General features: G+C 38.2%; 1 protein-coding gene across 5 annotated transcripts in view; it reads right to left on the reverse strand.

Annotated features, from left to right (window-relative positions):
- DMD (dystrophin) overlaps positions 1-25,344 on the reverse strand; it is a 2,218,635-nt gene that overhangs the window by 8,095 nt on the left and 2,185,196 nt on the right. For all 5 annotated transcript variants that reach the window (XM_063601607.1, XM_008970951.5, XM_008970952.5 and 2 more), the window contains 3 exons: positions 19,817-20,060; positions 18,835-18,958; positions 6,669-6,761 (listed from right to left, as the gene is read on the reverse strand). In XM_063601607.1, coding sequence (XP_063457677.1) covers positions 6,669-6,761; positions 18,835-18,958; positions 19,817-20,060 — 461 coding nt within the window. The remainder of the gene's footprint in view (positions 1-6,668; positions 6,762-18,834; positions 18,959-19,816; positions 20,061-25,344) is intronic.

Below are 25,344 nucleotides of genomic sequence, written 5' to 3' on the forward strand. Positions count from 1 at the left end.
AGACTCTGATGAGAAAGTGTTCTATGATAAGTCATAATTGGACAGAAAAGTAGGGACTTCTGTCCATACATGTCAATAGCCTGTCTTGGGCATGCAATTTCCTTTAAAATCTTGGTTTTCAAACTGTTTTAACTATAGCAATGGGACATCTCCTAAAACAATCTTATATGGAATTCCAATATTTTGAGCAGTTCAAAGCAGAGCTGTGAGAGATCCTGTACAGCATCTCCCTTTCCCCTCCACCCATCATTCTCAGTGGCTCCAAGAAGACTAAAAACTCCCTGAAACAATTTGAGAACTACTAGTCTGGAATGAAGAGGTATGGAGCTACGACACCAATAGAAACCTTTCAAAACTCCCTCAAGGTTAGGGTTCAAAACTTCTAGTATACATTTAAGGATAGTTTCTAAGTTTTTCTTCCCTCTCTCCTTCTCTTTCTTCCCTCCCTTTCTCCTTCTCTCCCTTCTTCTCTTCCTTCTGAATTTCCTACATGACTCAGCGATTTCTTAGGAGTATCAGATTTTCAGCTTGACCACATAAGGGCCAGGTATTTAAGATGCTCCTCAAGCCAGGGAAAAGAGGGAGAAAAATGGGTACTAGCTCCTCAGCTGTGGGTGTCACTAGTGGGAGATCCATACCAAATGATGTTCCCATCATTTGGGGAGGAGAACATCATTCTCTCCTTGATGGCTGAAATCCCAGTATGAATTACTCACCCCTTCTTTTTGATTCCTTTAGCAAGGTTTTTTTTAAAAAAGTATCTTTATGTTTCATAATACTGTCTGGTGGCAGAATTAATTCTCTTCCCCTGTAAGACTATAAGCCTCTTGAGGACGGGGTCCACATGTTGCTCATCCACCTCTCTATGCCCAACGCCCTGTACTGTATATACACACTTTTGGTATTTGATAAATACTGGCTGAAGTGAATTGGTAAAGTAGTAGTTGGGTCATGACCAAGAGGAGTCCTTCTGTGTTATAAGTAACTTGCCCTTCACTGGCACACTTTAGTTTGGATGCCAAAGGTGGGTAACTTGTTTCGGCATGTAACTTTGGTCTACTTTTGAAACTTGAGATCTTTAGGAAGGACAGTGTTGTTAGAAAGCCATGTGATTTAGAATGTAATTATGGTTATGTACTTCAGAATGTAACGATGATTCTTTGAATGCTTAATGATACATATCTTTAGTAATTCTACACTAAGCCATATTCAGAACTCAGTTATCAATTGATTATTTCTTAATATGTAGCAGCAAATGACTTGTGTTATGTTCCAGATCCTTCTTCAGAAACCGTATTTTATGAAAATGGACCTCCCAGAGCCAAGCTAACTCTAATCTCTTCTAAAATCCTCCCTCATCACTTGGGTCCCCACGTACTCATTAACACATTACAAAAGGAAGGTCCTTTTTTTCACTTTAGAAAAAGTTAAAAACAAATGATATTTTCTACTGTAAAAGGACTAGTTCTACGCTGACAAAACAGAGGCTACTTGATTACAACATTTTTAAAAGTTCTTGACTGATAAAGTTTCAGATATGTTTTATTTTCTAAACAAACATTTTTTTTTTTGGAAATGAGTTTCTGTAGACCTTCAGTTACAGTGTCCATCTGGCAATGTGATGTGTTGTCAGGAAATGAATCAAGACAAAAGGGAAGTGTGCTGGGGCAGTCCTGAGTCTAAATAAAGGGCTTGGTCAGGTCCCGAGAAGTCTAATTTCCTCGGGCAGTATAAAATTGACATTATTGATTGTAATTCATTATTTTAGAGTTGGAATTGCAGGACAGTACTGTTTCTGGGTGCTTTTAGCCTCTTTTATATTAATTCACTGACTATTTAAAATACTTAAGGAAGAATAAGTCCCTTTTTAGGATTTCTGTTATAAGTCAAAAAAATTCAAATGGCCACACTTGCAGGCTCTTTGGTGAATATGAATATAAATCTATAAATCAATTCAATTTCAGCTCAATAATCTTGTTCAGCTGAAAGTTGATCAGCACAGAAGCCTGTGACTCTATACATGTAATGAGTCAGAATGGACAACAAAATAATAGTGTAAAGCAGGGATTGGCAAATTTTCCCCATAAAGGGCCAGATAGTAAATATTTCAGGCTTTGCAAGCCCACAGTCTCTGTACCAGCTATTCAGCAATGCTGCAACTACTCTGCTCTGGTAATGAGAAAGCAACTACAGGCAACATGTAAATGAATGGGTATGGCTGTGTTCCAATAAAACTTTATAAAAACAGGTATTGGGCCAGATTTGGCATTTGGGCTGTATGTAGTTTGCTAGTCCTGGATTAAAGGGATAACTGCTCAAATCCTTTGTGGGAGCATATAGGAAACAGAATGGTGCCTGAAAAAGGGCACACCATATTTCTATCTGCCTTTGTTCTTTATGTTGCTCTGCCATAAAAGAACCACAGAATAAGATTTTAATTTTAAAAGATGGTAGGTTTTACAAAGCTGTTGGGTTGGTAATTTAGGGGTATTTGATAGAATGTATGTGGGCTTATTTGAGAGGGGATGGTATGAAAAAAAGAGGATGGCATGGGCTGGTGGAGATAATGTGGCACAGGTCAGTAGGCAAGAGATTGTACAGGTAGCAGAAAGAGTAGCACTGCTAACTGCTTTCTGGATTGTTTTACTGCATTAAGAGCTTATCTTGGCTCCTATTATTCATTCATCTATATAAAGTGGTACCACATTTTAGAGAGCCTAATACCATACTACTGACTAGGAGAGCGTTTCTTTCATCAATGCACATACATATAAAAATATCTTTGTTAGTCTGCTAAATGATCAGAGACTTATGGACAAATCACTTAATGGGGTTATTTTTTAAATTACGTTTGTTTATTATACCCATGTAGTTTTCCTATAGAATGGCAGAGCTTTAGAGAGTACCTTATAGTAAAGTAGATAATGACTTATTACACTATAATTCAATTTCTACACATATACTTACAGAGGAAGAGATTAGAGATAGACAGATTAGATAGAAATTGGCTAATATTCAGCGTTTAAATATACACTGAGCCACTCAAATCTCCCAAGTGTTTGTGAACAACTAAGTATATCTAGAGACCAACCAGAAAGATATAATCACAAAGCTGAATGTTTACACATTCATATCTTGAATATGCTCCTGCTTATATTGCCTATTATGCAGGATACTGTTGGCCATCGGTTTATCACTAAATGGAGAAGCATGCCACTCATTTATTAATTTTGATAACAGTTTAGCAAAGCCATTAAGATAAGATTAGAAGCCTAACTTAACTTGCTGAATGGCCATAAATAAGGCACTTGACTTTTCTTGGCTTCCAGGTAGTCTTTGTGAAAATAAAAGATAAAGGTTAGCTGACACCTTCAGGACCAACTCTGTGGCAAGGGGCAACAGAAAAGTTGTAAATTTGAGGTACACAATAGCTTACCTATCTATATACTTTATGTTTATGAAGAGCATAAGTTTTTTAAAAACGGCTTTTCCTCTGTGGGCAATTATCTAGCAGGGTTAAGTAAACCACGCGGTGGTATTTAATAGCACATTTCCACTAAATGTCAGACCTCTGGCTCTCACATCTGTTTTGAGTTACTCAAACAGCTGTCCAAAACAGCTGTAGCAACCATGAACTTTGTTTTTTGTAACACAACAATGAGAACATGGATGGTAGTGTTAGAATAAAACTATAAAGGTCTCTGAGACATTAGCAACGTCTTGGCAGAAACTTCCACGGCAAAAATCTCAAAATTTAAATTTTTTTGAAAGATAATTCAACCAGGCAAGAAAAACTGAGATCACATAGATTAGTATTTTTAAACCACTGGTTCAGAAAATCCATTTAGTGGGTTGCAACCAGCATTTTGTTTTTAAATAAATAAAATAGAAAAACAGCATGCACTGTATGTAGTATGGAAGGCATCACTTGATGAAACTTTTGTTTCTGATCTTTGTATGCATATGAGACTGTAAATGTGTGTGTGTACATATGGTGGGTGTATATATACATGTGTGTACATAAACACATGTATAATTTATTTTATATCTTTACCCCAGTTTGTGATGTAAAATGTTTCTCTGATATGGATAACCATCAAAACAGAGTCAGAAATCACTGTCCTGGATGTCAAAAGTGTTAAAATGACCTTTCAAGGCTCTTCCATTTGAAAGACTTTGTAATCCCAAGATGTTAAGATTCTCAAGAATTTCTGCTTAATATCAGCTGAACACATCTACCAACTGGTAAGATGTTCCCGCCAAACTTGACGGTATATGTGTGTGTACACACACATATGCCATTTTTCAAAAATAAAAAAAAAAGTGCTTTTAGTTGGAAAGAAAGCATCCAAAAACCACTTTTTTGAGTGCATCAATAATTAGCCTAATTTTTACAATAATGAAACTTTTTATCCACTTGAATTTGGGGAGAAAAAGGCCTGTAAGAAAGCCTGAGTTAGCTGAAAGTAGCAAAACGTGAGGAAATGCCAAGATCATGGTATTACAGAATGATAGGCCAGATTTTCCAATACCTTAGCTACTCTCTTGTGTTTTTTGTGTATTTAATTGCTTTGTTTTTTAAGAATGTGAATTTATTTTCTCAGGCCACAAGGGTACCACTGAGTAAGCAGGAACTTAAGTTAGTGGAATTGGTATCGGACAAGGCTTCCTTCTCCCACATTTGAGAACTTAAATCAGCACTTAAGGCCCGAAATTCTTCCGTAAGCACTAATTTAGTAAACACTATCCAGGTGGCCTGAATTGAGTTTCCCAAGTTTCCATACAAGTAAGTAAATCAACATCAGAGATACTGACTGCTAAATACCATATCAGAGGAGGTATATTTCTTGTCTTCCAGGAAGCTTCTACACCCATGTGGTATCTAGCTTTAAGGACTCTAAAAGCGGGACACAGGGAGATGGTGCAAAGGATTTCACCTTACAGCTAATTAGGGTGGACCAGAAACTCAGGTACAAAAAGGAGTCTAGGAAGTCAAGGCTGCCTATGAAGAAGCAGAGTCATGAGCCTTGCTGTAGCTTCTTCTCTACTAACCTCTTGTTTAGATGTGGAAGAAATGGCCAGGGTGCCAATAGGGCAGCCACCAACTTTCCAGAGCAGGTAAGCAAGCTACCAGTTCATGGGGCCAGGATCATACAGATCAATGACTGTACTGTGATTTGAATTTCTTTGGAGTTCTGTATCTGCAATTGACCATAAGTACCTTGAAGGCAAGGTATTTGTCATTTCTTCTTTCCATCCCTACTACCTCCACTGGTACGTAGTAGGTGCTAGTAAAAGCAAGCAGGACAAAGTAATGAGGAGACACGTGAAAGCACTTGATTCTGTCAAGCCTGTGTATGATCTTCTCATTATGAATTATGACATCTAGAAGAAGGAGATACCTAAGATAGTCAGAATGGGGATGCGGGTGGCGGTGGGGGATGTGGAGGTGGGTGGAAGACAGATAAGATTTTTATCTGTTAAAATCAACACTTCAGTGGCGCTCAGCAGTGAAAAGATGGCTGGTGCAGACATTTAAAATTAGCTTCCCCTGACGGTTCCTTAGCAACGCTCTACCAGAACATTATTGCTTTTAATGTGCACTGCACAACGTTTACTTGCACATCAAATAGCTAGGAAATGGCCATTGTTAACTGACACTGAACAAAAAGATAGGAAAAACACACTACTCAATACACCCTCCTCATTGCCCTTATGGAGAGGAACAAACAGCCCAGATTTCCTGCTGCCCGTCCCTCCCAGGCTACCCATTAGAGGTGCCAATCACTGGCCACAAAGCCTTGTGTTTTCTCCCTTTTGTTTCTCTAGGCTTTTCTTCTATTTGATCACAGGTGACTGCCACCATCCTTTTTATTCGTTGAAGGAAGGCGAGAGAGTGACTTTGTTTTATGTGAGGGCAATAAACCAAATAAATGCCCCCAGAAACGAACAGTAGCAGCAAAATATCATCTTGGATGAAGCAAGACATCTGAAGCTCATGCAAGCCAGTGGGAAAATTCTGCAGGGTAAAATGCTGTTTTTGTATGGGGGTAAAATACGCAAGGCCAAAGTGATGAAGAAAAAGAAAAATATTAATGTCTTGCTTTGCTAAGCCTGTATTTCCTCTATCGAAGTAAAAAATAACCAACTACTCTATGAAGATTTAATTGTCCCTATATTTAAATGACGGAGTAAGATACAATTTTTAAATATAAAGGGCATCAGATGGCAAGTCAGAATCTCTACCACTACCAATCAGTAGGCATGTTCTAGGCCTTGCTGTAGCACGTAGTAGCCATATGTCCCTGGCAAAGGCACTATCAGAGCATTAATTTCCTCATCTGTAAAAGTCACATAATAATTGCTCTTCAGTAAAGGGCACCTCATAATTAACTCTTCAGACTAATGTGTGAAGCAAGTAAAATACTTGACAAATAGAGGGTGGTATTCTTATTTTTGGAAACATGTTGACCTCACGGGTATTTGAATTCAGAGTTCTCTAAACCACAAATTCACACTTAAAAATCAAATCTTTTCACCATGGACCCAAATTGCCATTCTGATACTGCGTGTTGGCTTCCATATGGAAAATACACACACCAGTTGGGTAGGGAAGCGAGTGGCCTGATCCCAGCAAATCTGAGTCCCTTCTAGGTATTGGAGCTTACCTCTTGAACTAGGGAAGGAGTTGTTGAGTTGCTCCATCACCTCCTCTAACCCTGTGCTTGTGTCCTGGGGAGGACTGAGAAGATCTTCCTCACCTTAATAAAAGCAAAAACAAATAATGGAAAATTACATTTATAGAAAACAGATATTAAAGGGCCATGATTACATTTTTAACACAATTATAAATTCATTTCTCTTGCTCATAAATAACAAAGAAAACCCTCAAGCTTAATAATGAGGAAGTAATTCTTTAAAGGGAAGAAGAATTCCATACAGTAGTTTATCTATATCATTACCCTTGGAGAAAAAAAAACTGTATATCTTTTTTTTTTTTTTTTGAGATGGAGTCTTGCTCTGTCACCCAGGCTGGAGTGCAGTGGCACGATCTTGGCTCACTGCAACCTCTGCCTCCCAGGTTCAAACGATTCTTCTGCCTCAGCCTCCCGAGTAGCTGGGACTACAGGCATGTGCCACCACGTCCAGTTAATTTTTGTATTTTTAGTAGAGACAGGGTTTCACCATATTGGCCAGGCTGGTCTCGAACTCCTGACCTCATGATCTGCCCACCTCAGCCTCCCAAAGTGCTGGGATTACAGGCGTGAGCCAACACGCCCAGCCTACTGCGTATCTTTTTAAAAGTTGACTAGTTACTTGAAATGTGCCCCGCACATAGAAATGATAAATACATGAGATAATGAATACTCTAAATACCCTGACTTGATCATTACACATTCTGTGTATGCAACAAAATATCAAATGCACTCCACAAATATGTACAAATATTATACTTCAGTAACAAACAGGCTGGGTGCGGTCGCTCATGCCTGTAATCCCAGCCCTTTGGGAAGCCGAGGTGGGAGGATTGTTTGCTGCCAGGAATTTGAGAGCAGCTTGGGCAACATAGTGAGACCCTGTCTCTATTTAAAAAAAAACAACAAAAAAACAAAAAATAAATTTAAAAGTTAAAAAGAATTAAAAAAAAAAGTCAATTGAAAAAGGTAAAACTGACAAACTCTCTTTTGTGCCCCATTAACAAATGTGAAACTTTGTTCTATGTAATAAAATAAGTATTACTGCACACTTGCAGTGCTGTCTCCTCAACACAAAAGAATAAGAATTGAACACTTTGCAGTCACTTCATGAAGGTAAGAAGGGAGTTGAGACACTGAGGTCTTTTTTTCACTCTTTGTTTTGACATTTAACCAAAAATACAAACGAAACTCAAGTACCTTTACACTCCAATGTAATAGAAATAAAACTAGTATATATCCTATATAGGTAATGAAATATGAATACTCTAAAAACTGTAGATATGGCATATATTGGAGAGTTATGGTCCTTTCCTCTGTTACTTGGGACTACTTTATCATAATTATGTTTTGGGTTTTATAAAGAAGACATTACAAATATTTTGACTGTTTATGTGAGGAGAGAATGATGATCTGGAAGCAAAGAAACCTATGGATGGATGATATTCACTGGGAATGGAAATCTCCTTGTAGATTTTGTGAATCTGTGTCTGTATTGTTTGTTCATGTGTTAAAGAAATACACTTCAAACAGCACTTGCAAGTTAAAGGGAAATTTCTTAGGTGCAAACAAAATTAAACTTTGAAACTAATTTTTCATAATATACAATCTTCCAATAGTGAAAATAACCTCTATTCAAGCTCTGTTTGTTTTGCACATTGTCACTTCCATCTAAAACAAGACCTTCCTTTAGCAAGTCAACCATAATGAACTTAATTAGGGACAACCTCAGGTTTACATCTGACTTGGAACTGCTTCGGAAGCCAGTGACTCAATGACTTAAATATGCTTCTCATTTCCTTTGGTCTATGCCACTTGGATTTTCATGTTTGATTATAATCCTGCATTTACTCCTTTTTTTTTTTTTAACAGCAGAAGCTAAAAGAATCATTGCCAATGCTAACCATTAAGACAAAATCATATTCTAGGTGGATGTGAGGCTTCATATTTTTATTAGAATGGAGGGATAAGAACGTAAGGTAGATAAAAAGCCTCAGACTACATGAGTCTCCTGGTAACATACCACAGGAAACCTCTTTGCAATATTAACTACAGGAAATGGGTGCTGAAGAATTAAGGTCACAAAGCAGAAAAGGAATAGTTACAAACTCTTTCTCTCTTCTCTTTCTCTCTCTCTTCCTCTCCCCTCACACACATGCACTATTTGCTTAAGTTTATGCCTTTAGAAAAAGAAGTGAAATTCACTATTTTTAGTTTCATTTTTCTTGTGGTTTTAAACTACCATTATCTGGTGAAGATGAAATGAATGAAATACTACCAAGAGGATCAAGATCCTGACAACTGCAGGGCTGATTACATCTCTCTGTTTCATTACTGATGCAAATTTTTGCTGAACTGGGAAACATGAGGCATTTTTAATGGCAGTAAGTCCACTTTAGTGACAGTATGCCTTAGTGAATAAATCAGAACCAAGAGAACATCATGGACGACGCTCATGAACATCGATGTTAATATTTCTGACAGTTTAATTACATCATATTGGAGCTCTAGGAACTCAACTGTACTGTGTTAAAATTCAGGTACAGTTCAATGAAGTGACTGGCATTCCTGTTCCTGAATTATTTCAAAGATCAAATTATAAAGTATAAACCTAATGATGTCAGCCAAGTTTATCTTTTCAGATAAACTCTCTGTGAGTCTTTAATATGAGTGTCCAAGTATAATACAAATGTAAAATTGGCTTATTTGCTTTAATGGAAAACTTTTAAGGCAGTGATAATTGTATCCATTCAGACATTTTTTTGAGTGCCTATTACATTCTAGGTAGTATAAAAACAAGTAGAGTATAATCTTGTTTTCTTCTTTTCTCAATATTTTCATGATTTCTCAAGATGGTTTTAACTCATTGCTTTTTTTTTCTTTTTCTTTTTTTTGAGATGGAGTCTTGCTGTGTCACCCAGGCTGGAGTGCAGTGGTGGAATCTCGGCTAGCTGCAACCTCTGCCTTCCGGGTTCAAGCGATTCTCCTGCCCCAGCCTCCTGAGTAGCTGGGACTACAGGTGCGTGCCACCACGCCTGGCTACTTTTTTATATTTTTTAGTAGAGACAGGGTTTCACTGTGTTAGCCAGAATAGTCTCAATCTCCTGACCTCGTGATCCGCCTGCCTCGGCCTCCCAAAGTGCTGGGATTACAGGCGTGAGCCACCACGCCCAGGCTCATCTCTTTTTAAGAATGGAAATCAGACATCACATATGTGCATGAGTAGAAGTGAATCAACTCATTGAAAAATGCTTAATGCCTAATATTTTCTGTGTCAGAATATATTGTAAAAGTTAAAACAGCTAAATGAAACCTGAAGTTAAAGTAATACCATTGTAATATTTGATACTAACCCAGATTTTTAAAATGCCTTTTAAAAACCACAAAAGTTTAAAAACAGTAAGATTCATTTATTTATTCAAATATTTATTAAAATCCAACTATATACGCCAGGCACTGTTCAAATGGTTGAACATTGCCTGGCATATTGTTCACTGAAGATATAGCAATAAGCAAACAAACCCCACCCACATACTCTCTCTGTGAAACTCGCATTCAAAAGGAGGCACACAGGCTTAACAAGTAAACTATATAGGTATTTTGAGTGGTGATGAACACTCTGAGGAGAGGGCTAGCAAGGGACAATGAGAGTCATCAGAAAGTGGAGTCTTGGAAGTCCTCATTGATGAGATGCAGTTGAGCAAAAGCTTTAAGAACTGGAGGGTATGAGTTGCACAAGTATTTGAGGGAAAAGTGCTCCAGACAGAAGGATTGGCAAATGCAAAGACTCTGAGAGGAGAGTGTGACTGGCTTCCTCAAGTACAGCAAGAAGTCTAATGTAGATAAAGCAGAGTGAACAAGAGCTGGGAAAACAGTACTTCCCTGGCCTGGGGATTTGGATTGGGCCACATAACCTGCTTTGGAAAAGGGAATGTAAGCAGGCATGACAAAAGTAGAGGCTTAGAATGTCTTTGAATGGTTGGGGTTGCCTGCTTGTGTTTATGTGCACAAGAAGCATATGGCCCAGGTAGCTTGCTAGCCCAAGAAGGATGAGAGACATGTTGAACACACCTGAACCCAAACCACAACTTGGTGTCAAGTCCAGCTGAGTGCCAGCAAAAGTTCAGCCAAACAACAGATGCGTGAATGAGAAATATGCAACTTGAGAATTTTGTGGTTATTTGTTATGCAGCAATAGCTGACTGATACACTGTTATGGGCATGAAACAAGCCAGATATAATATTTATGGCTTGTCTAATCATACACTATGTAGCTACAACATAATAGGTGTATTAATCCATTTTCACACTGCTATAGAGATACTACCTGAGACTGGGTAATTTATAAAGGAAAGAGGTTTAATTGACTCACAGTTCCAGATGGGTGAGGAGGCCTCAGGAGGCCTCATGATTATAAGTTTAGAATCATGGTGGAAGGCAAAGGGGGAGCAAGGCACCTCTTACATGGCAGCAGGAGAGAGAGAGAGACAGAGAGAGAGAGAGAAGGGGGAAGTGCCACACACTTTTAAAACCATCAGCTCTCCTGAGAACTCACTCACTATCACGAGAACAGCATGGGGGAAAACTTCTTCATGATCCAATCACCTCCCATCAGGTCCCTCCCCTGACACGTGGGGATTGCAAATCAAGATGAGATTTAGGTGGGAACACAGAGCCACACCATATTAATAGGCAACCTCAAAATATTTCTGACTCTAACAATAATACCTGTCATCACAAGCCCCTCATCACCAAAAACAAAAACACCTTTTCACTTTTTTCACTTATTCAACAAGAAAATACTTATTGAGTTCCAGTTGCACATTAGAGACCTGCACAGCCCTTATCCCTACTTCACAGATTCATTGCCTGCTCAAATAGCATACTGCTAGTCTTTGGGGGATTTTAAACTTAGTTGATGGCAATTCTTTAACACTTAAACTTGACTCTACTCCAAGGTGATTTCCACAAACATGCATAAATAATAGATGTCAGTGTGGAAGTGGTGAAAACAGAACACTTTTACACTGCTGGTGGGAGTGTAAACTAGGACAACCACTATGGAATACACTATGGAGGCTCCTTAAAGAACTAAAATGTAGAACTACCATTTGATCCAGCAGTCCCACTACTGGATATCTACCCAAAGGAAAGGAGGTCATTATGTGAAAAATATACTTGCATACTAAGATTATAGCAGCGCAATTCATAATTGCAGAAATATGGAACTAGCTTAAATGCCCATCAACCAACGAGTGGATAAAGAAAATGCAGTATATATGTGGTGTTTATATGTGTGTGTGTGTGTGTGCGTGTATATACACACACACACACACACACACATACATACGCCATGGAATATTACTCAGTCATGAAAGGAATGAAATAATGGCATTCACAGCAACCTGGATGGAGTTGGAGACCATTATTCTAAGTAAAGTAACTCAGGAATAGACAACCAAACATTGTACTTTCTCACTTATAAGTGGGAGCTAAGCTATGCGGATGCAAAGGCATGAGAATGATACCATGGACTCTGGGGACTTGGGGGGAAGGGTGGGAGGGGGGTGAAGGATAAAAGACTACACATTGGGTACAGTGTACACTGCTCAGGTGATGGATGCACCCAAATGTCAGAAATCACCACCGAAGAACTTATTCATGTAACCAAACACCACCTGGGTTCCCTGAAAACTACTGAAATAATAAAAAGAGAAAAATAATGTTTTTTGGATTATTAGCTATTTGGTCTTCCTGGCTTGTCTGATTGTGGTCCAAATAAATCACTGAAACATTTTTTAAAATAAGGAAAGACATAGTCAAAGTTAAATAGTACCGTGATATAGCAAAATATGATAGTCTCCTTTAATCACTGCTGAAGTGAAGAAAAAAGAAGTGGGGTGACTCAATTTAATCCGAGAAAAAAGAAAAGGAATGCTTTGCCATGGCAAGATATTCTTCAGTCTTCTGAAACATAACGATGGTTTCAGATCCCTTTCTTGAAGGGAAGATATCCCATCTGACTCACTTCCCTTTGATTCAAATGCTGATAATGGTTCTATCTGCTTAAAAAGTGATTTTAGCCAGAACCTACGCAGCCTATGCAGAATAGACACAAGAATTACTCCTGTGTTTTTGTCTGAATCTAAACAAATTATTTTCTCTTTTTTTTAAAAAGGAGCTGTGTACAAGAAATTATTTTTTCTTATAAAGGGGGCTGTGTATGAACAAATACGCCCACCAACATTTTTCTTTGGATTTTAACCAGTTTCCGACTTGATGTGTTATTATCTTAGTACTTGTGTATTTCCTGCCTTTCTCCAGTATTTTTTAGAAGAAAAAGCACAATGATGTATCCAATACCCAATATTTGGCTTCAATTAATTTTTTTCCATATGATATAGGACCGATGCTTTCAATTTCACACTTAAATTCTGTGTGTAACACCTTTAATATATTATGGTGTACAATGTTGTTGCTGATTATTAGCTGATCAGTTGTGAATGGTGGTGAAAGATACTGAAACTAGTAGCTAAATTTCCTAAACGTGTGGGCTGTTCCATGTGTACACAAGAATGTATTATGCTTGATTTCTAAAATATTAACTCAACAAGCACTTTACTGATTGTTTGTTGCACAGAGCGTCCTCATATAGTAACGACAATGAGCAAGACTTACATCCTGTCCTTAAGGAGCTTAAGTTCTAGGGAGTTGTAGGCAGAAGAAAGAAGTACTAGTAACTGGCTGAAAACATGGCTGGGTGTGGTGGCTCATGCCTTTAATCCCAGCACTTTGGGAGGCTGAGGCGGGTGGATTGCTTGAGGTTGGGAGTTCAAGAACAGCCTGGCCAACATGGTGAAACCCTGTCTCTACTAAAAATACAAGAAAAAGTAGCCAGGCATGGTGGCGAGCCTGTAATCCCAGCTACTCAGGAGGGTGAGGCAGGAGAATCGCTTGAACCCAGGAGGTGGAGGTTGCAATGAGCTGAGATCGCACCACTGCACTCCAGCCTGGGCAATAAAGCGAGACTCCGTCTCACACAAAAGAAACAACAACAACAAAACCAGAATGATATAATGCATGATTAAGTTCCAAAAGAAAACTCACTGAGTGAAAAGAAAGGGTGCTATATTTCAGGTTAAGAACATAATGTACTCAAGGCCAAAGAGCACATTTATTCTGTTGTCAAACAGAAGGCATAAAATGCTTAAAGAGGGGAATAATATGATATAATTTGAATGGTAGAAGAGGAACTGAAGTTTCTGGAAGATAGCTCAGAAAGGGAGAGAGACCAAAGGCAGAGGAACCAATTAGGAAAGTATTCATATTGTCTGTTCAGGTAACACATGATGAGGGCTAAATTTGGGCAGAAGTAGCTGAATTGAAGAATTTTGCTCTTTTTCATAAGTAGCAAAACACACTGACCTTGGTGACTGGATTGATGGTGGTGGAACATAGCTAAGGAAGGCAGGTAAAGGAAGAAGGTGTAGAAAATGACTTTTTATAGATTGGGAAATTGGAAGAGATGCTCCAAAGGTTGATCATGATTTCAGATTAGGCTATATTTTTATTTATAATTTTATCCAGAAGATGCTCAGGTGGGAGGTCTGGGCTGGAAATCTTGACTTAAGAGTTGTCAGCATAGCAGAAGCCAAAGTATGGAAGGAGCGCCCAGGGAGAGTGAAGAACGGTGAAGGGGATGGAGAATCTTGAGGAAAACCTTGATGTGATGTACTGAGGATACCTTACCTATATGGTAATCTGGCATAAAACATTTAACCCGAACCCAATCACTTGGATACAAGCAGACAAATTCAAATTGGGGGACATTCTACAAAACATCTAGCCCGACCTCTTCTAATATATCAATGTCATGAAAGATTTAAAGAGGCTGGGAAAGTGCTTCAGATTAAAGGAGACTACAGGGACATAACAAAATGCAAAGCTGCACCTTCACTGATCCTGAATGTAAAATATCGCTATAAAGAATATTAATTGGCAGAATTGGAGGTATTTGAATTTAAATTCTACATTATATAACAGTATTGTTCTTTTTGAGCATGATAATTGTGCTTATGTAAGAATATCTTTCATTTTAGAAGGCACATGTTCAAGTGTTTAGGGGTGAAGTGTTATGTATGAAACCTAACCATTGAGTGGATCAGTGAAAAAAAAAATCCACAAACTATATACACGCATGAATATGATTAAATATGCACATAAAATATATACAGTATATAAAAATATGTTAACATACAGATATACATGTTAATCTAAATATATGCAATCCATTTAACAACACATGAATGTAAAAGTACATAAATAAATAGATATAAAGCAAATGTGGCAAACTGTTGAATTAATTGCAGTTTTGCCATAAGTTTGAAATTGTTCTAAATAAAAAGCTAGGGAGCCATTATGTCATAAACCTCAAATGTACATGATATAGTTTTTAAAAAGCAAAGGAACAGTTTAATTTTTAAATAAATAAAATATAAAATGCTTCAAAAAACAGTAATCTGGTGGAAAGTTAGGAGTCATCAGAGATAAGGAGTTGTCTGGACATCATAGATTTCTATATGGAGCCCATGAGAGCCAATAGGGGATAAACATTGTTAATTTCTATCTTGTTCTATATTTGCTTCCTCCAATAGAATGTACGTTTCATTAGCACATTGTCTCAGTAAGAACTGTACAGAATACAAATGGTACATAGAGACTCAGTGATAAGTATTTCATGGCTTGAGGAAATATGTTGACTCTTTAGACACATCACCTAATATGACTTGTCTCATGTTTCACTTAAAAGAAAATCAGTCATCGGGGTTGCATATTTAAAGAATGCAGCTCTATCCAGAATGTGGTTCAGCAAATCCCAGCCTTATATCTCAAACCTTCAAAGCACAAGTATATACACTGCATTTATTTAGACACCTGTGTGCATCCTTCAAGAAGACGGTAAGGTTTTTTTCCTTTTTAAATGAAGTTAGCTTATGCAGTTCGATATGGTTTGGTTCTGTGTCCCCATCCAAATCTCATGTTGAATTGTAATCCCCATGTGCTGCGGGAGGGGTCTGGTGGGAGGTGACTGGATCATGGGGGCGGTTTCCCCCATGCTGTTCTCATGATAGTGAGTTCGCATAAGATCTGATGGTTTAAAAGTGTGGCAGTTCTCCCCTCGCCTTCTCTCTCCTGCCGCTACGTAGCACATGCCTTGCTTCCCCTTCACCTTCCCCCATGATTGTAAGTTTCCTGAGGCCTCCCCAGCCTTGTGGAACTGAGTCAAACCTCTTTCTTCATAAATTACCCAGTCTCAGGTAGTTCTTTATAGCAGTGTGAAAACAGATTAATACACAGCTCAAGAAAAAGTACCTTTGAATTCAGTCTTTTCTTTCAGAGGACAAATTTAACAACACAGCTTATCCATTTTATACCAGCAAGTTATCTCTTAGCTTAGCCATTGGAATATAGCACTTTTGTCCTGGTATTCAGTTCTACCATGATCTTTTTTGCTCCACAGATCATCAGGACCACATCCTAATGTGCACTTTAATTTGAGTGCTCTAACGAGTATGCTGCCTATTCGCCATTGTCAACGACCTAAATAATTATTAATGCTTCTAAGCACCCAGGGCTCTGAATCTCACCACTAAAATATGTAACTTAGTTTCATATGCTTTACTTACTTAAAAAAGGGGGAAAATCCTGAAGTAGAAAAAAATAAGAGGTACTAAAGCTCAGTTGTTTTCAGAATTTACAGACTTTGCAAATGCATACAGTTGTTTTTCATGTAGTGTGTTATCATTTACAATCCCAACAGTTTATTAGCTATATTCAGATCTCAGGTGGAGAGAGATAATCTGACACACAGATTGCCTTAAATCATGGAGGTGTAGTAAATTCAGGAAAATAACCTCAAACATATCCCTTTCCTTCTCAAAAAAATCAAAACCTGGCTTTCCTACAAGGTTTGGCTTCTCCAGAGGAGGATGTGCCTCTTCCCACTGCTCCAGGTTCTTGAACTTCATCACATTTATTTCAACCACCCTGTCTCTTTCCTCAGAAATGTTCATCTCCTCAGAGCCCTCGTCCATCTTCTTCAACATCTTTTCCATCCTGATCTACCACTGTCGTCAGGATCTGGACCTCACCCCTCTGCTGATAAGCTCAGCAACGTTGGTCTCATCAACTCCATGAACTGTACTCCTTACCCCTCAGTGATCTCCAAGTAAAATCTTCAGCAGCTCGCTGGGAGGCACCATGTTAGATGTAGAAATTGCTTGAAAGTATTTTACTTCCATGATATCCAACTTTTGAATTTTCCCGACTGTGATCTCCAAATTTTTCGCCATAAAACTCACCCACACCCCTGACTTTTCCTTTCTGTCCTATCCATTTTGGTTAAGGCACTTTGCCTCCCTTTATTCTACCCTCATGGAAGAGCTCAAGTATGAAATGAATTCCTGAACACATCATCATATCAGGCAATAGAGCTGTAAGTGTATGGAATCAAGGAGTCACAGGTCTTTTCTATTCTGTGAGGTAAGATTGAGAGGACCAAGTATATAACCAGTTTAGGTCCCAGGGAAAAGTAAGGATAGAGGATGGAGCTGACTCCTACTGGGCCTTTACAGAGAAAGAGAAATGAGGAAGGGGGACCAAGTATGTGTGGCCTTCATAAAACCCTCTATTGTCTAGCCAGACACAGCAGGAAAAACCAATGAGCAGCTGGCTAGGAACCCCTGTCCTAGCCATTCATTACCACTGTAAAATGCCCTACTCTTGTTTTGACCTTTGATCATTTATGCCTCATCAGCTCCACCTTTCTTAGAACCTAGTCCTAGGCAGAGAACATTGCTAAGAATGAGAACAGAACATGTGGACCATTTCCTCAACAAATTCATCCAACTTTTGCCTAAGGCTTCCTTCTTACTTGGTAATGTTTCAAAATTGTCTTCACTTTCCTTAATCCTCATTCATTTTAAGATTACCTAGTCTTTCATTTCATTGAAACAGAAGTTTTCCACCTTCCCTTCTCTTGGCCTAAAATGGTTTCTCAAAATTACCCAATGCATTTATAGTGACCCAATGGACTGTGATTTATTTTAATTTCCATTGAGCTCTCCTTAGCATTTCACCTTTTCGTCACATCTTCCTTGAACCTCCCTACTTATCCATCCTTTACTATCCCATTACCCAAATGGAGGTCTTCTCCAAGGCACTGGATCGAAGCACCTGTGTTATAGATTTTATTGATTTCTCATCTCACACCCTTCAGCAATCAATTCTATTAAACTCATTCTCAAATCTCTCCAGTTTGCCCACTTACTTCAAGTATAGATCTGTATCTTAATTTCTTTTGGGACATGACTTAGAAGACCTGTCAATTTCTCAAACACATTATGTCCACAATCAAAAGTTTCACTATCTTCTTCCAACCAAATCCTCTCCCTTCATTCCTCTTCTTACAATTTGCACTCAGTCCCCAGACCCTGGGAACTCTATTTTTTTTTTTTTTTTTTTTTTTTTGAGACACAGTCTTGCTCTGTCGCCCAGGCTGGAGTGCAATGGTGCCATCTTGGCTCACTGCAACCTCCGCCTCCTGGGCTCAAGCGATTCTCCTGCCTCATCCTCCCGAGTAGCTGGGACTACAGGCGCACACCACCATGCCTGGCTAATTTTTGTATTTTTAGTAGAGACAGGGTTTCACCATATTGGCCGGGCTGGTCTTCAACTCCTAACCTTGTGATCCGCCCACCTCACCCTCCCAAAGTGCTGGGATTACAGGCGTGAGCCTCCACGCCCAGCCCCCTGGCAAGTCTATTTTTATAGAATAGTCTCACAGTCCTCTCCTCTCACATCTCTCAAGTGCAGGCCCTCAGAACTCACCAATCTTGGCCTTGGCAATTGCCTCCTAACTGGTCTTCTCATCTATACAAGTTTTCTGTGGGCCAGATAGAGCTGCCAGAATACACCTTTTTAGAATTTTCTTTTTAGACTTTTTTCACCTGGTATATGATTTTCAGTGGCTCCCTGATACCAAAATGAGTCAAACACTTACGGCCAAATATTCATGTCCCTGTAATACGACTCTACCTTTCTTCAGATAACAAAACCTGAGAGTAGCTAGGACACTTACCCATGGAGTCTGAAGTTTGACTGCCAACCACTCGGAGCAGCATAGGCTGACTGCTGTCGGACCTCTGTAGAGAGGTAGAAGGAGAGGACACCGTTGTGCCATTCACTTTGGCCTCTGCCTGGGGCTAAGTCATCCAAAAGAAAACAGAATTACTTTTCATAATAAACATACAAATGTATACATTTCAAAATATTATAGACACTCAGGACTCATACATTTTGACCCTTCCTACTTTAGAAGCCCTCCCAAAGATTGTTTAATTTGGGATATTTCACTGTTGATATAATCCATGGATACTGTCTTTGTATCTGAATTGTGCTCCCTTATAAATTTGAGAAAAAATCAGAGCTACACTGGAATGAGACTATACATCATTACATTAAATAACTGGAAGATTTAGAAGGTCATGTGTGAATGATGAGACTATGTGAGATCTCAAAACTGTAATGGAAGATTCATATCTTTGTGAGGTATTAAGTAACAAGATAGAGAGAACATAATTGAAAAATTTAAAATTCCCAGAAAGCCAGAACTATGTCCAGGTAGGTCCTCTTACAGTGCAGTATCTTGCTAGGTTTTCGATGGAGGCTTAAAGAACTATGTGTTAGGGATTAGGAGAAAAAAACACAAAGGTATACCAGAAAATATAACTAATTGTAAATGAAATAGTTCCATTTCAAGAAGTGAAATATTCACTTTTAGAGAACTAGTGGAAACCTTTAGGCATTTTTTTCCCCAAGATGTATTTCAAATTGGTCAAGAAAAAACCATTTTGGTAGGAAACAATATTGGACAAATACAAAAAAGACACACTAGTTTTTCTGTCTCCTCTACTTCTATCCTTTGATACTATCACTTTGCAGGCACATACCAAGCACTTAAGAATTGATGCTTGTTGCACCTATAAAAAGTGCTCTCTGAGGTTTAGTTTTGTTTAAGAGGGAAAAATGAATGTTTGTAAAAATCCCATCTCTCTCCTCACTTGCTCCAGCAGCTGCCTTAGCCTATGTAACTGTGACTCCAGCTGTTTATTGTGGTCTTCCAGGATTTGCATCCTGGCTTCCAGGCGGCCTTTGTGTTGACGCAGTAGCTTGGCCTCAGCAATGAGCTCAGCATCCCGGGGACTCTGGGGAGAGGTGGGCATCATTTCAGGAGGGGACGGCAGTGGGGACAGGCCTTTATGTTCGTGCTGCTGCTTTAGACGGTCATATTCTGCTTGCAGATTCCTATTGGCATCAAAAAAGTAAAAAAGAAAAAAAAAGAAAGAAAAAGAAGAAAAAAAGTAATTTGAATATCATCACCAAATTTTATATACCATGGTAGCTAGATGCATCTGACTGCCACCGAAGAACAGCAAGCAAAAGAGGCACTAATGAATGGTTTTAATGATGACAATCTTACCAGTGCTAAAAGAACAAAACAAAATTTGAAGCTTTTGCCTGGTGTGTGAAGGGAGCCATGCTTTTCAATTTTTTATGTTACACTAAAAGCCTCACGAGTGGTATGTTCAGATAAGTAAGCAGCAAAGGATTTAATCACTTTGTAAATATTTCTTTATAATGTCATGAGATTAAAAATTTTATACCTCTATCAACACTTTGGTTTGCTCTAAACATTAGCAAATATTTTCAACAGAAATGTATAAGAATGGAGTAAGTATACCCATGTTCCTACCACCTCCCCTTGATAAGTTTATGATTTGCCATATTTTCTTCAAAAGTTTTTTGAAGAAAGAAAAGTTAACAGCCAAAGCAGAAGCTCCCTCACATGCCTGCCTCAACACCATACCATTCTCTCCTCCCTGCTGCCCTCAAGGAGATAATGCCACACTGAATTTCATGCCCAGTGTTACCATGAATGTATCAACAAATACTAGGTTGAGCTTAAAAAAGATGCTGATGTTTGCCTGTATTTTTCTTTCACCTACAAAAACACCCATTTTATGTGATTCAATCTAATAGCATTATTTTGCATGTTTTTAAACTTTAAATTTAAGAACTTCACATTTAAGAATATACATACCATTCTAAGAGTTGCTTTTTGCCTTCAACACCATTTTGGAGATTTCTCCAGGTCGATACATAATAGTTTGCTATTTTAACTGCCATAAGGTATTATTATTCTGTTGCTTGAATATGCCAACATTTTCCTGTCCATGGACATTTAGGTTGTTTCCAACTTTTCACTATTATAAACAATGATACAGTGAAATTCTTTTTTATACCTATCTCCTTGGATACCTGTTTAAGAGATTCTTTACAGAATATAGTTTGATGTGGAATTGTTGGATCTTAGCAACATCTTCAACATTGCTACATGTCACCGAATTGCTCTGGGTGACAAATCGGTGCTTTTACCAATTTACTCTCGCTTCAGTAGTGAATGAGGTTTTCCATTTGGCCCACCTCCTCACCAAATACTTGGTGTTATCAGACATTCAAGTTTTAGTTAACCTGATGGGTGCATTTTAATTTGCACATACATCCCGGATTATTGGCAAGGTTAAACTTCTTCCATGTTAACTGGCTTTTCATGCTTCCTTTACCCATTTTCCTGCTGGATTGTCTTTTTCTTTTTAAACCTTTGGATATGTTCTAGATGCTAATCCATTGTTAGTTATGTGCATGGCAAATATGATCTCCTACCCTTATCTTAGTGTAGCTTATCTTTAACTTTGCTTACGGCATCCTATGGTATAAAATATGTAAATTTTAACATATCCCTGTATGTTCTCTGCTTTTTATGTTTTGTTCACGAAAATCTTTTCTTACACCTACATTTTAAAGTTTAAAATTTGGTTTTTCACATTTAGGACTTGAATTTACCCAGAATCTATTTTTGTGCTTGCCGTGAACATGCGATCTAATTTTACTTTTCCCCCATGGATAAACTATGAAGCCAGCCTCATTCATTGTATGGTCCATCTATTTCCCACTGATCTCTACCGATGCTTCTGCAAAACATCAAGTGTCCATAAATATACAGGTGTGCTTCTGAGCTCTGTATTCTAGTCTGTGGTTCTATCTGTATATCCCTGGTAGATCCCACACTCCAGCTTTAAATCAATTGATGTCTGATAGTCCTTCTCAGCCCACTTTGTTTTTCCTCAAAATTGTCTTGACTATTCTGACCCCTTTGATCTTCTCCATGATTTCAGTGTTTGGTTTTCTGATTTTATGAAAACGCTTGTTGAAATTTTGAGTTTGAATTACATTGAATTCATAGGTTAAACTGGGAAGAACTAAGTTCATAATAATTGAGTCTTCACATCCAAGAATGCAGTGAAGCTCCTTACTTACTATGGTCTCATTTTATGTCCATTAATAATGTTTTACTTGTTACTCTTTTTTTTCCTCTTGCTTTACAGGTTGAATAAGTCATTGATTTTTTATTTTTAATGAATACATTTAGGGTTATACATTTCCTCCTTGGTACCACTTTAATTATATACCAAAAGTTTTTATATACATCACTTGATTCAATTCAGTGCCTTATGTTTTGTAATTCTTACTGTGATTTCTTTTAACTTAACCCATAGTCATTTAGGAGCACAGTGGTTATATTTCCATTTTCACTTCTTAGTGCATTTCTAATTTAATTGCGTTTCAATCAGAGAACCCCTGTATGATACTGATCCTTTGAAATTTAGCAATACTTCTTTTTGTGACCTAGTTCACAGTCACTTTCTAAAAATGTTCATTGAGTACTTGAAATAATGTGTATTTTTCCATTGGAAAGATGGAGTCTCTAAATACATAGTGTGCTGATTTTGTTGTTAAAGTTGTCTATATCTTTATTAATTTTTGATTATTTGTAGCTATCAATTTTTGTTAGATGAGTGTTGAGATATATTTATGGATTTGTTAGTTTCTCCTTTTAATTCTATCATAATTCACTTTATATATTTCTAGACCTATATAGTTAGATGCACAGAAGATCCTCGTTGTTCTTGCACTGTTTCTAGGTAGTACACTTTTTCTTCCTAATAATGTTGATTGCCATAAATTTTATTCCATTTAAAGGTTTCTATGGTTATTCCACTTTCTTTTGGTTAAATTTGGTTAATTTCCAAATAAATATAAACAGTATTAGCACATGTGAAGGTCCCAAATGCTTTAGGATTTACTGAGAATACAATTCCAATTGAGGACATTTCTGATATTTGATATCCAGTGACTGATTAGAACTCTTGACATCTTTCTTCTAGTTGTGAGAAATACCAAAATAAGATGACATATTTCTGTTGTTCACAGATGATATTTCATCAGGTGAGAGAAATTCCTATCCACAAATGTGGGAGATCTATATCAATGAGAAAAGAGATGAAATGTAAGTAGGGAGTAGCCAAGAAGAGTTTTCCCATTGTCCAGTTTGAGAAAGCAAGATCATCTCATCACCAGGTCTGCTAAATATTTTCTGTTGTCCCATACTCAGAATGAACATTCCACAGGGGACAGCATGTCTTCCAAAATGCTCAGTTTCAAAAGGCTAGATCTCCACATGGAAGCAGAAAGAAAACCCAATCTACTCTGGTTTTTTTCTTTGTTTTGTTTTGCTTCATTTTTTTCATTCTACCTAGTACCTAACATTACAAGGTTTCCAGGAATTTATTTAAAGTCACACAGAAAATCAATGTATGATCTTTTTCATCTACAGAAATAGAATCTCCTATCTGTACTGATTGAAATCCTATTGCTATCAGCCTTCAAGGGTAGTTGTTTCTATAGTTTATTTCATAGCAATCTGCTTTGACAAAGCAGTGACGAGAAGAGATTCATCGAAGTAAGTACGCCTTCAGTCAGATTCTGCACACGGGTCCTCTGGGTGTGCACCAATGTATGTAACTGTCCACATTAATTAAATCTAATTTCTGACAACTTAACTGGCAATCAGTTCAATGTTTCTGTGAACTTGAAGCAGTATCCAATGTTCACAAGGTCTCATTCCATAGGAATTACTTTCTATTTTTCCCTCTTCATTAAAAGAAAACTTCAACAAAATGTTCTAACTGGCAACACTTTTTATGTAGAATCCTATTCAAATTTTTCTTTCTACCAGATTGGGGCAGCCATGGTGTTCCTTTTGAAAACAGTTTTTAGACATGGACCTCAGGATGGTACAACAAGCCATTACTGTCTTCCCACCTATTTTTCACAAAGGTGCTGACAGGAGACTGCCTTTTCTAGAGAGATCTTCCTTGGTATCTTGATCCTGTGGGTTTAGTTGTCCACAAGGCTCTTCTTTTATGATTTATTTATAAGGACCCTTGTTCAAGAGGCATGGTTTGGTATATACAACACATTACATTTCTGTTTTGGTGGTTTCCAGTGAAAAACAGAAAAGGCTCATTTTAATCAGCCAAAGCTGAGCTGTAAAGAATATCAATTGCTCAATGCAGGCCTTTCTTTCCTTCCCAGATGTTTGAAATTTCTCTTGGGAGCACATTTCCTTCAAGACTCACATCCTTCTTCAATTCTGGAAGATTCTCAGCTATGACAGCTTCAAATATTACTTCTCTACCATTTCCTCCATTCTCTTCTTCTGAAACCTCTCAAATATACTCCTAAATAAACCTCTAAATTCTAGTAAGGTATATTGTAGAGCCTGTGGTCAATTCTCCATTTCTCCTAATTGCTCATTTATATTTCTTATCTTTTTCTGTGAGTGTTGTACACAGTAACATTCTCAGCATCATCTTCTAATTCCCTTGCCTTCTCTGACAGGACAAAGTCTAGAATTTATCCTGTATATTGAGTTTAGTAACTTCAATGACTAGTTTTTTTGGCAAAGATATCTTTGTTTTTAGACCTAGTTACATTTCATCCATCTCTGTTTCTTAGTTTCTTGTTATTTTAGTGAGTGGTACCCCTTATTTATGCCTTTAAGCATCTTTTTTTTTTTTTTGAGATGGAGGCTGGGGTGCAGTGGCGCGATCTCCGCTCACTGCAACCACCACCTCCTGGGTTCAAGCAACTCTCCTGCCTCAGCCTCCTGAGTAGCTGGGATTACAGGTGCCTGCCACCATGCCCAGCTAATTTTTGTATTTTTAGTAGAGGCAGGGTTTCACCATGTTGGGCAGGCTGTTCTTGGACTCCTGACCTCAGGTGATCCACCCATCTCAGCCTCCCAGAGTGCTGGGATTACAGGCGTGAGCCACTGCACCTGGTCTAAGCATCTTAAATGTAAGTAAAAATCTTTGTTGTACTAGTCTATTATTTTGCTTTCTTCTAGAATTAATTCATCTTTTTTTTTTGAGATAGGGTCTCACTCTGTTGCCCAGGATGGAGGGCAGTGGCACAATTATGGCTCAATGCAGCCTCATCCTCCTGGGCTCAAGCGATCCTCCTATCTCAGCCTCCTGAGTAGTTGGGACTACAGGCATGTACCACCACTCCTGGCTAATATATTTTAAATTATTTTTTGTAAAGATGGCACCTCGGCCGGGCGCGGTGGCTCACGCCTGTAATCCCAGCACTTTGGGAGGCCGAGGCGGGCGGATCACGAGGTCAG

Source organism: Pan paniscus, chromosome X (genome assembly GCF_029289425.2).
Source record: "Pan paniscus chromosome X, NHGRI_mPanPan1-v2.0_pri, whole genome shotgun sequence".
NCBI lineage: Eukaryota > Metazoa > Chordata > Mammalia > Primates > Hominidae > Pan > Pan paniscus.